This window comes from Trematomus bernacchii, unplaced genomic scaffold (genome assembly GCF_902827165.1).
Source record: "Trematomus bernacchii unplaced genomic scaffold, fTreBer1.1, whole genome shotgun sequence".
Taxonomy (NCBI): Eukaryota; Metazoa; Chordata; class Actinopteri; order Perciformes; family Nototheniidae; genus Trematomus; species Trematomus bernacchii.
The window spans coordinates 6,225,882-6,238,940 of NW_022987616.1; the positions used below are offsets into that span (position 1 = coordinate 6,225,882).

General features: G+C 41.0%; 1 protein-coding gene across 1 annotated transcript in view; it reads right to left on the reverse strand.

The window, feature by feature from the left end:
• Positions 1-13,059, reverse strand: part of sema5a (sema domain, seven thrombospondin repeats (type 1 and type 1-like), transmembrane domain (TM) and short cytoplasmic domain, (semaphorin) 5A) — a 151,765-nt gene that overhangs the window by 34,918 nt on the left and 103,788 nt on the right. The window contains 1 exon segment of the mRNA XM_034132482.1: positions 9,547-9,694. Within this exon segment, the coding sequence (XP_033988373.1) occupies positions 9,547-9,694 (148 nt within the window).

Here is a 13,059-nt window from a genome sequence, read left to right on the forward strand (position 1 = left end):
GGTCCAAATCCTCTTTGAGACGTCACATCAAGGTCATTTTGACAAATCTTTTAATGATAATAAGAATAATCGTGACAAAACATGATCAATACCTCGATGCATATTGCGATACTAATATCAGTTAAAATAATTTTTATATCCAAATGGTGCAGCCCTAACATTCCAATAATCCCGTTTAATTCAGGGAGAGGAAAGTGATAAAGAAGCGATAGAGAAGTTAATAGTAAAAGAGTAAAATAGCGGCATCTCCTTCTCCTCCCTGCGCCTGGCTCCGAGCAGGCAGTAAAAATGAGAAACACCGCGCGGCCGCTCCAACAGGATGATATGTGAGTCTCATTCAGGAGAGCCATCAGTGTATATCTTTCCTCTGCTACTCTGGAACATAAAAAGATCTTCTTCTTCTGTGGTGCTGTATATGATGATGCAATTCAGGGGGATAATAGTTCAAGACCCCTTTTTGTGCCCGGCTGAATAAATAAAGAAGGTGGAGAACAAATGAAACCGTAGAAACTGTTTATTTATGCTGAATAGGTCTTGAGTGACTGCCAGACCTCGACACAATAAGATAAGGGTTTCTTTCTGCACATCCGTCAGCCTGTCACATGGGATGACAGGTCAACGGTACATCCAGTATGCTGGGCTATTTTTCACCATTCTGCCTCTCGGTCTCTCTTCCCAGCCTCTGATCTTTATATTTCCTCGCCCTCTTCATCACACCCTGTTGATAACTCACTTTCTGTTTGCCTCTGTGCCTCTGCTTCCTCTCCCTTCCCCCCCTTCCCCCCCCCCCAGGGTGCCAAGGTTAAAAACACAGGGAGGATTTAGATTCTGTTAGAGTCCCGTGATGAATGACTGTGTCACCGCCACCACACTTCCTGCCTCTCTCCATCCAGCGCAGTAATCATCTCCACACATTAATATTTAACATCATCACGCAGCCACAAAACCCTGATTATGAGCCAATAACAAAGAGGAAGCGGGGAAAACGTCCGGCTCAGCGTCTCGCCGCAGCCTACAGCGACAGGAAAGGAAAAAAGCCAACACATGGCGTGAATGCAAGTGTGGGTAAAAACGATCTGAGGGTGTTTGTTGTTTGAGGTGTTGATAGTGGCCAAACACAGTAAATATTTAATGAGGCTTGTCTGGTAAGAGTTTCCTCCTACTCTCTCTGAGGATTATTGCCGATGCAAAGGGGCTAAGGAGATAATTACTGGCTTTAAAGCTAAACCTCATTCAAGGTCTCCAAAGACTTCCACCTCGACTATATGCAGCTTAAAGTAAAGCTGTCAGCAGTGGTGGAAAGTAACTAAGTACATTTACTCAGGTACTGTAATAAAGCGATATACTGCATGATTCTGAATGTCCAATCTGCATAACGAGTACTTTTACTTTTGGTACTTTAAGTATATTTTGATGCCAATACTTTTGTACTTTTACTTGAGTAACATTTTGATTGCAGGATATTACTTGTAACAGAGTATTCCTACACTCTGGTACTTCTACTTATACTCAAGTACAAGATCTGAGTACTTTTACTCAAGTACAATATCTGAGTACTTCTACTTTTACTCAGGTACAAGATCTGAGTACTTCTACTTTTACACAAGTACAATATCTGAGTACTTTTACTCAGGTACAAGATCTGAGTACTTCTACTTTTACACAAGTACAAGATCTGAGTACTTTTACTCAGGTACAAGATCTGAGTACTTCTACTTTTACACAAGTACAAGATCTGAGTACTTTTACTCAGGTACAAGATCTGGGTACTTCTACTTTTACTCAGGTACAAGATCTGAGTACTTCTACTTTTACTCAGGTACAAGATCTGAGTACTTCTACTTTTACACAAGTACAAGATCTGAGTACTATTACTCAAGTACAAGATCTGAGTTCTTCTACTTTTACTCAGGTACAAGATCTGAGTACTTCTACTTTTACTCAGGTACAAGATCTGAGTACTTCTACTATTACTCAAGTACAAGATCTGAGTACTTCTACTTTTACTCAGGTACAAGATCTGAGTTCTTCTACTTTTACTGAAGTACAATATCTGAGTACTTCTACTTTTACTCAGGTACAAGATCTGAGTTCTTCTACTTTTACTGAAGTACAATATCTGAGTACTTCTACTTTTACTCAGGTACAAGATCTGAGTTCTTCTACTTTTACTGAAGTACAATATCTGAGTACTTCTACTTTTACTCAGGTACAAGATCTGAGTTCTTCTACTTTTACTCAAGTACAAGATCTGAGTACTTCTACTATTACTCAAGTACAAGATATGAGTTCTTCTACTTTTACTCAGGTACAAGATCTGAGTACTTCTACTTTTACTCAAGTACAAGATCTGAGTACTTTTACACAAGTACAAGATCTGAGTACTTCTACCACCTCTGGTTGTCAGTCAGTGTAATGGTTGAGTGTAAAATATGTCCTACTGATGGAACTAATATAAAAAGCACAGGAACAACCTTGTAAGACAATCCAAGCGCCTCCACTTCAATACAAATCGACAAACCTTTCACACATTTCAATTTCCTTTCAAGATTTCAGCCATCAATGGTTTTCCATTTGCAAGGGCACCTGCTCTTTGTTCAACTGAATGTTCTTTGACATTGGAAATTGGGACTGGTTTATTATTTTTGAAGGGAAGAGGGATTAAACTTGGACGTGAGAGTTTGACGTAGAGCCATAAAGACAAGCTGTTGGTCTCCACTATCTCCGCAGTACCACCTTGGGGTCCACGATATAAACAAAAGAAGGTTGAAGACCCCTGCTGTGGACTATTTCAATCCAATAACAAACGTTGAAGGACAGTGCTTATTGTCTTTTCTAGCAATAAAAGAGCATCTTGGAGTGGGTACGCAGGAGAATACAAAATCTGGCATTATAACCAAAACAGTCCCCTTTCCTTTTATGAGTGGCAATTTTGATAACGCGTGTTGAATAATGCATTAAAAAAAAGGCCAGACGATGTGAAATAAACATCAATAGTGCTGTCCATAAAAACACATAAACCCAACACACACAGGGACAAAAATAATGCATTAAAATGACACCCAGTGATCCGGAGCAGTGAATAGGTCAGCCTGGGCATATATTACATGTCGGCCATGTTAATGTGACTCTTAACAAACCAAAGGAGGCGTGCTGTATTCAAATTGAACTTTGATTCACTGTTGGGGCAGAAAAGAAGCTATTTAAATCTCTCCTTTCCCAGTTTATATGGTTAGTAAAACAACGAGGAAACAACAGAAAGCTTTAACCACGTTCTACGCTCACATTTCAATTTCAGGGAAATTAACCGAAAGTGAGAACATGGCGGAAAGCAGCCGGATGTGACAAGTGGCATGTGGAACACAAAATTGAATTCAATTAGTCCGCTGATTTCGACTCGTACCCACCCAGAGAGAGAGAGGAGTGAAATGCGTTATGGGTAAATGGAGAGCGCGGCGATTTTATGCTGTGCTCAGAGACGAGAGCTCGCTAATGTGTTTGTGGACGGAGCTCAGGGAGATAGCATCTTTACTGCCTCACACACACACACACACACACACACACACACACACACACACACACACACACACACACACACACACACACACACACACACACACACACACACACACACACACACACACACACACACACACACACACACAGCAGGCAAAGTGACGGTCTGTGGAGCACAAGTTTGACTTAACTGGCACTCTGGAACTGACTTTCGTGTGTGTGTGTGTGTGTGTGTGTGTGTGTGTGTGTGTGAAACGCGTGCATGTTTATAAGTTTATGCATGGTTGAGTTGTGGATTCAGGCGGCTCCTATCTCATTCTGTCTCCATCCACAGACCTTTCGGCTCATTTTTCTAGGTGTTAAAGGCCGAGGGGATACAAGAGAGAGGAGAGGAGAGTGTAGAAAAATAAAAAATAAAAAAGAGAGAGAGAGGCATGATAGTGTCTGAGTTGAGGGGAAGTATGAGCCCTCAGCTCTTCGTATTTTTACGGGAGAATGTGGAGTGGAGGGTGAAATATGTGTGTGTGGAAGGAAGAGTGTGTGTGTGTGTGTGTGTGTGTACAAAAGTCTCTTTGTGTGTGCGTCTAGCTGTGGGAGGTGAATAATAAGGAGTCGTGCTTCTGCAGCCTTCGACCATCATTACACTCATTATATTTCTTCCTGGACTGTGAGAGGAAGGCATGTGTGTATCCGAGGATGACTACACACTCGTACACCCTAATGTTTAAGTAAATGGTTCAGATGTGAGATATGAAAGTGACTAATCCACTCCTGTCTTTCGTCTTTGGCGTTTGACTCAACGCAGACGGAGACCGAATGTTCCTCAAGTCTCCATGACACATCCACAATTAGCATGGCCGACCGAAACTCACTCTGTCAAACTCTGACTCTGGTGTCTGACTCCGTAATGAAGCCCGCTGTCGGCCATGAGCAGCTCTACTGGCTGCACACACACTGTCTGTAACACTGGAAAATACACACACACACACTTGTGTTCGCACGTCGCTCTGCCTACACACACGCCGGGTACTTAACTTTCATTTGGCAGTCTGGCTTCGGACTGGCAGAACAGCTCTGTGTGTCATTAAGAGGCTCTGTGCATCGTCAGCTCTGCATGGCCCATATTTGACTTATTTAACTCCGAGAGGCAAGAGTCAAGATGTGCGGTTCAGCCGGGTATAATGCTCCTTTTCTGATCCTCGGATGTGAGGGATATTTGATGTACTCTAGTGAATAAAAAAGGAAATAACACAGTGAAGGATATCAGCTTGAAGCCCCCGAAGCAAGTCTTCTTTCATCTAATGCTGTTAAACTGAATGGAGTGAATGTCAAGTCGCAGGATATCGAAGAATCTGCAGCTGAGTCAGGAGAAATGCGTCGTTTAATAAAATTGGAAAAAACACAATAAGGTGGAGTGTGGAGTTTGGGCTCGAAGTATTAAGCTAGAACGATCCTGTGTAGGTAGATTCATGTCTCTAAACCTGTGTAGGCAGACCCTGAGAATGCAGAACATGAGATTAATTTGAATATATTTAATTTCATAAAGTGAAGTGTACACCTGAACCAATTGACAAAAGATCTAGATTTGGCATTTTTCACAAAAGATGTACGTTTTGAGGCTTACAACATGTTTTTGATGGCTTTATTCTCAGCATATAACCAACTCTACAGGATCTGGTAGACGTTTTATTTTCTTTGAAATCGATAAAATATGTTAACCGTGAGGCATTATGTTCATTAGACAAGTCTGTGGGAGTTTCATCTCTGCTTTAAAGGTCAGCAATGAGTCCTCTCTGCTGATAACTAAGCTGACAGTAGAGCCATTATTAATAAAAAGCTATTGGATGTATTTCTTCCTCTCAACCATTTCTGCTCTTGAATAATAATTATTTTCAAATGAACTCCTCAGGCAGCCTTAAAAACAAGCATGTGGGTTTCAATGATATATTAATCTATTTAGCAACTTTACACTTAACTACTAAATACATATTTCACATTAATAATCTCTTTAACATTCCATGAAAATAGACTCACGGCTTCATTGATGGTAGGAAAAATACTTTGAGTTCCACTTTCCGAACATCTAAAGCAGTGGTGACCAACCTTTTCAAGCCCAAGATCCCCGACTTCGCGAGGCCTTGGTGAAAGGCGAGATCTACATATGGCTGAATTGAGTGAAAAGGACGGCCCAGACAGTGCTTCCAATTTGAGGCCTTTTATGTCGGCTAATTGCCTCTGAATTACATCAAATCATTTGGTGCAACTTCCAATTTGATTAAACCAACATGATGATTCAGCCTCTATGGAGATAGACACATGACAAGCATGATCATTTCTGACGTGGAGCTAATCTGAACTAAACATTGAATACTGCTTTCTATTCCTCCATCTTGTGACTGTGTAACTCCCTCTCTTGGATATCAGCATGTGAAGGACACTGTTCAGGAACTAGTTGATGCTCTGTATGTGATGACTACTTCCATTCTGGAGAGGATCAGAGATACATGGATCCTGAGATTGAAGCTCAAGCCGGGGACCAGGGATATTTTTCTAACAATTGTCTAGCAGAGGAGTGAACGCTGCATGGTGGTTCAGTTCTTCCCCGCCGGGCCACCAGAGCCTGGCTTGTTTATTTCCAGCTCAGATTTGTGTCTCCTGTGGGAGTCAGACCTGTAATGCAGATACAGTGAAACGGGAGAGAGGAGGAGGTGCTGATGAAGTTGCAGTCGTGTGGCCTTTTGCATCAGCAAAATGAGGCGGAGAGCCCCTCAGGACCAAATACCAGCATGATGATAAATAAGACTGCTGAGGCTCAGGCCAATGACACAAAGGGCAAAGGGAGGGCAGGTTTAATGCGAATAAAGCAACTAGATCATGCAGCGTTTTTGCTTTTAAGGAATCAGGGTTGCACAGTGAGTGTTAGAGACACTTTTGTTTGAAGATATAATCCAAACTTTAAGGTTACTAGTTGTATTTGGGTTTTCTGTTTGAATATAAGCTCTTTTTTCCACTGCCTTATATTAAATCAAATGGCTTTTCATATCTAAAATTGCTTTGTATTCTTGTTTACTTTTCTCATTTAATGTTAGCTTGTTTCATTTGTATTCTACTGGCTTTTTAATGGCTGTTGATAATGTGTTTCTGATGCCTTGCAATTGCCTTGTGGTGAAATGTGCTATAAAAATAAACGTCATTCTCCTTATAGATGTCTGGGACACTTTTAGCTTTAGTTAGCACTCCAGATGTATGCGCACAAGCACTAAAAAGTATGTTTTCTTTTATAAATCGTCACATTGTCCTTGACCTGAATCCCTACAAGCTCCACTTGAGCTATTCTTTACGTTTCTCTGCTGAGAGCTCGGGGGGGGGGGGGTGGGGGGGGGGGGGGGGGGGGGGGGGGGGGGGGGGGAATATAAGCTGGGTAGATTTTGCTTCAGGGATCAATAAAGAATCCAAAAACCTGAGAGGATATTTTGCTCACTGATTCACCTAACAGCATGTCGGAAAGTGTTGACTTGAATCCATCTGAGATACAAAATAAGTTCTAAAAGTTCGTATTTTCTCTGCTTGACATCCCTCTAAAAAAAAACACCAAGCAGATGTTTCGCTTATTGCCGACAATTAATGTCTGCCAAACTCCGGGATCTGATCACAGGTGGCTGCAGAGATACTAATCCTGAAAGACACGCACACGCACACACACACACACACACACACACACACACACACACACACACACACACACACACACACACACACACACACACACACACACACTCCCACGTCAGACAGCGTGCATCTCGCCAGCTCTCAGTGGGGGGGTCTGATCTAAAAAAGTTGCTGTGATGACAGAAGCTGCAACCTGTATATTTATGTGTGTGTGTGTGTGTGTGTGTGTGTGTGTGTGTGTGTGTGTGTGTGTGTGTGTGTGTGTGTGTGTGTGTGTGTGTGTGTGTGTGTGTGTGTGTGTGTGTGTGTGTGTGTGGTCTCCTTCTGTTTAATTAAACATGGATCTGTCCGGGGGAAGAGAAGACAGACGGCTAAAAAAACAACTCCATCACACTTTTTTGGGAATACCGATCTTTGATGAATCTAAAAGGACGTATCCACACATTCCTTCCTCTTCAAGTGTTCAAATTAATTAACATATCTATTTATAATGGGCAGAGACAGGTGGTTTCTACACTTGATCTTTACATCTAAAGGACTTTAAGTGCACAGAAGCAATTGTTAAACACTGTGCAATTAACACCTTATCAGAGTTAAATCAACTATATCAAAAGGCAGCAAATGTGTCTTTGATGGGAGTATGTGTGCAGCTTTAATACAAGTTAGCCAAAGCTGTCCAAATAAAGTGCTCTCCAAAAAAAATGGAAGGTTTCTGCATGTAATTACAACTCTGGTGGCCCCAATTAAGTCCATGTCTCAGTGAAGGAGGACAAGAGCTAGACGAAGAAACAAAGCTAAACAAAAAAAGTAAGTGAATGTAACTGTCTGTAATCAAACTCCCACTAAACACCAGTAAAAACTATCTGGTGCTCGCTGAGTCTCTCTCCTCCTCACACATCAGAAATACCCTGGCAGCCAAAGACAGACGTTCCCTTTTGGAGACGAGCCTCTGAGATTCCCTCGTGCTCGTCATCAGTTTCCTTTTCTGAATCCAGGACGCATTCCCAGGATGCCTCTGTGAGGAAAATGGTCGCGGCGCAATGACAGAAATACGACAGCTGCCATCTGATGTGTGTGTGTGTGTGTGTGTGTGTGTGTGTGTGTGTGAGGAGCAGATGATAGGTACGACTGTTACATTGCTACCTAATGGGAGGATAGTCTTTTTATTTGGGTGCTCAGCGGCTACTAATGTGTCGTGGGTAATTATCAGATAGTATATATCCTCCTGAGGTTGCAAGGCCATGTGTGGGATGTTCCATAAAGCAGGCGGTGTGTTATTTAGCTTCACAATGATCCATTACACAACCTGTGGGAGGCAATATCTTAGCTAAATGTAAATAAATATGTTCTTTGAATACTTTTTCAGCATTTAACTGAATTATTTCGAACAAATTGCATGATTTGACATCTTATAAATGTATATATTGTATTTAGTATTGTGGATGGTGCTGAATATATTATATCAAGTTATTGTATATGTTATGTAAGGCTCATCTACAAATAAAACATAGGCACATTTGAGTGCTCAGGGCCTATAGGATCTATTTATAAGGACCTAATGAATGTAATGTATGCATGTTTACATTGATGAAGGGCTTGCTATAAGTATTTTCTAAGGCCTACATATGTATTTATTAATGTTGATTTCCCATCAGCCGTGTATTTGGGTTTTCTACGGATGCATACTGCGATATTAAGGAATATATCTTTCTGAAAATGCAGTTATCTACCCATGTATTGGATGTATTCTGGGGTAAAGGCCTTACATCTGAACCACACAATTAAAACAGCCAGGATTAAGGATCATCTGTTTTCTTTACAGCATCCAGAAATCTAATCTTCTGCCAGAAATTGTGAAGAAGGACCGCAGACAAACCAACAAGGGATCTGTGCATCCACAAGACTCTGACCCATATTCCTTAATCCTTTTTCAGAGAGAGACACAAGAAAAGAAGCAGCTATCAGGTTCATTCTCGCTATATTTTTTACCAGGATTGCAGATGAGTATGTGTGTGGAAATAGCACCAGAAATAACCCGGGCATCACATCATTCTGTCATGAAGAAGAGCGCTCGTATTTCAACACTTCCTTGCATCATCCAGGCAGCTTTTGTGCAGAAATAAGCCTATTCATATGTGAGTGATTACTGTGTGTGTGGCATTAAATATGTCTCGGTAATAATAAATCTGATGGCTGCTGCCACTGAGTAAATATAGCCGGGGGATTTGGTCGTGTTAGATGTTGCATTTCATCAGCGCTCGTCGCATCAAATGTCTGCGGCTGAGTTCCTGAACAATGAGGGAGGGTGACGGATGAGATTGGGTGCGTGTGAGGGTTTTTTTGTGGGTTTTCGTGACATACCTGACCACACCCGGGACACTCGTCTCCGTTCTCACAGATCCTGCGACGTGATTGGATGCCTCCGCCGCAGGGCTGGGTGCAGCGGTCCCACGCAGACCAGGCCGACCAGTAGACATGGGTGGGGCAGGGCAGGTGTTCGTTACAGTACCTGAAGGAGGGGGAGGAGGAGAAACTATCATTATGGAACTTTGTTTAAAAAAAGCCCCTTCTCCCGCTGGAAAAAACCCACTAACATGTGACTTATGTCTTCAAATTCTAAAGCTTTATTGCCATATACAATAGCTACAACTTAGCTGTTTACAATTAAATGATTAAGTCCCAGGCTCTTCCAAAAGTACAACATACAATATACTGAAGGTCAAAAAAAGGAGGGGAAATAGTGCAAGGGACAAAATGGTGCAAGAAAAATGCATGAATAAGTAAGTGGGAAAGGTTATAATTGGCGACACGTTGAATTTAACATATCATCAACATCTACAGGGATTTATACAATTATATTAATATATTAATGTACGAAACATACAATCAATATCATCTCCCCAAAGCCACCAGCCTCCATTAATAGAAACAGCAAGTGTACCTCACTGATAATCACAAAACACACTCCATTCAAACTCTGATTCAAATCTGTGTTTTTTTTTAGACTTGTTTCAACAATCACCAATTCTTGTTTGGAGTTTCAAAAAGAAAGACTGAATAATAAACAGATATAAAAAAATAACTAACCAACAAAACCAATCCACTGATTACAAACACTGCCTTAATGAAAACGTCAACTTCAGAAACAAAAACAGAAAGGCATACTGATCATTTGGCAATGGGAACATAATATATCAGCTATTTTTGACGGGTTTTCCTTGGTTAAAAACCTGGATATACGTGCTAAATATGGTGGTTAAGTGTATAAGATAAACTGGTATCTGTTTTCATCCATTGTTATTATAAAAAAAATGGAAAAAAGTGAATCTTTAAGTTATTATTTGTGTATTTTAGTTACAAAACAGCTGAGATGAGTTGCCATAACATACGTTTCAGTGCCATATTTGACTTCATGTTTGTATAACTGGATCTCAGTGCTCTCTGGGAAACAGCTACTTTATCCTACAGAGAACTCAAATGAAATGTGAAGGGCACTGCAGACGTCACCACACGTTTGAAAGCCTGCCTCGGACTGCAAATAGCTACAAAGAGTTCATACCACGAGACAAGGATGTCTGCAAAGGCATGTAAACTTTACTCCTAAAAAAAACCTCAACATATCTGTTTGATGTGGCCTCGCTGAACATCTGACTGAGTCCTGCACATGAACCAGCCTGTGGTGTTTTCTGTGCCCAGCATAATGACCACTGTGGCATAAAAAGTACATCTAAGAAAACCCCATTCCAAATGTTAATGAATGTGCATATGCATATTGCATAATTCATCGATGCAGCCTATTAAAAAAGCCACGCAGATGCATGCATCATCTCTAATTACATAGTTTTACAAGACAGGGTTACTGCGAAATCTAAAATACTTAATTACTCAGTCCTCCTTAGACAATAACGACAGAGGATTGCCAGCCTTATTAGAGCCATATCATTTATTTTACAACTTCTACGCATACTATAAAATTGCTTTTATTGCTGTTTTGTTGTGTTTTGGCACATGAGAGTCTTTGGAGTCTTCTCGTGCTCAAGTAGCTTAAACTTTACACCCTTCCTCCAGAGGCTCAGGCGGGGTATTTCCATTGTTCTGCTCCCAAATACTCTGCTATTGTTCATGACAAAAATGAAAAAGCTACATGCTGTTTACCCTGGGTGTAAAAACCCTCAGAGCCGCGTGTTCTTTTCCCACTTTCACTAAGCTGCAAGCTAGTAGTGGGATAATACAGCGGGGAAAGAGGAGTGTGGAGAAGTAAGAGTGTGTGGATTACAATCTTGCATAAGCCTGAGCAAAACAAACACACACACACACACACACACACGCACCAAATACCCTAGTTGCACCACAACACAGCACAATGAAAACTGCTGCGATCAATGTGAAGCGGATTTCCAAATCATCATCACACACATTTTAATCACACATTTTCTCCTCCTTATCCGTTTTAAGTTGACACTAAAGACACACGGAGCTGATGAGACTAAAACGCTCCTAATTACTCGCTTCAGGCTGAGTCAGCAGAGTGGACGATGCTGAGGGAAAAGCCAACAGAAGGTTCACAAATGAAGGCATTAAGCTGCCAGATTTAAGCCCACAGCGCTGTCGTGCACGGCCGCTTTCAAAACATTTGCTTTATCTTAAAATAATAATAATAGGGCGCTTACGGAAGCTGTTGAAGTGTTAGGAACTGAGTAAAATTGTGTTCGAGTCGGCGCCTTTGAATGAACTCCAATTCCTTATTTCTTTATACATTTAAGAGAATGATCCTAATGTGGCTGTTAAATACAATTCAGACACGTTTTAACTTACTTTGGTAAAAGCATTAAGAACAAATCATGGTCTGACTTTTAGAGTTTAGCAAATTATTTATGAACCATAGCATTGAATAGAACAACAGTAACATCTATTCACACCTTACACCAGTGGCGAACCGTCAGGGCCTTCAAGGTATTCAGAGAATACCCTGGAACACTCAGATAAAACAAACCAAAAATCGATTTAATTATATAAATAAAATGTATATAAAATGAATAAATGAGAATGGTATCAGTGTTATTGATCTGTAATATTACAGTGTGTTACATTGATTTGTTTGTCCTTCTCGGTCCATGCACTAAGCATTTCAGTGGTTTTGTGTTAGAAAAGAAAAGCAACCAATCAGATGTTGTTCTGGGTAGAATATCCTTCAACAAGGTATTCTACATCCTTGATAGAATGCCCTGGCCGTTGCACTGAATGAGAGCGTACGTTTGGATTGACAGTTTGATCAACCAATCATATATTGATTTGTAGCCAATGGGCGTATTCTTTCAGAGTTTCCCTCGGTTCCAGGGTACTCTAGAAGGCCCGCTAGTTCACTGGCTCGAGACAGAGGATCTAGATGAATGCGACGAAGCAATTCATGCCGTTTTATTGTTTTTAACGTTGAAATGGCAAGTGCAACAGGTAAAGATGAAGTTGTTGCGGAATTGTTGTGAGTATCTTTTTCAAGACGACAATTCAGTGAAAAGACGGACATTATAACGCCGGCGGGGGGGGGGAGGGAGGGTGTGTGTGTCTACAGAAGGTCCAGTTGTGATAGACACGGTTCGCCACTGCCTTACACTGCAATGTTACTTATATTCTTACATTTCTGTTATGTTTTAGCATTTATAATTTGTATTCTTATGGCCCTTTTGACAGTTTTAAATTGTATTAAAATGTTATCTTTGTGCTTTTGTAACGCTCCTGGAACTGCTGCGCTGATGAAATGTGCTGAACTTAAAGGGGACCTATCATGCAAAATGCACTTTTGTACGTCTTTTATACATGAATATGTGTCCCCGGTGTTCCAGGGAACTCACCAAGTGTCAGAAAACACAACCCTCT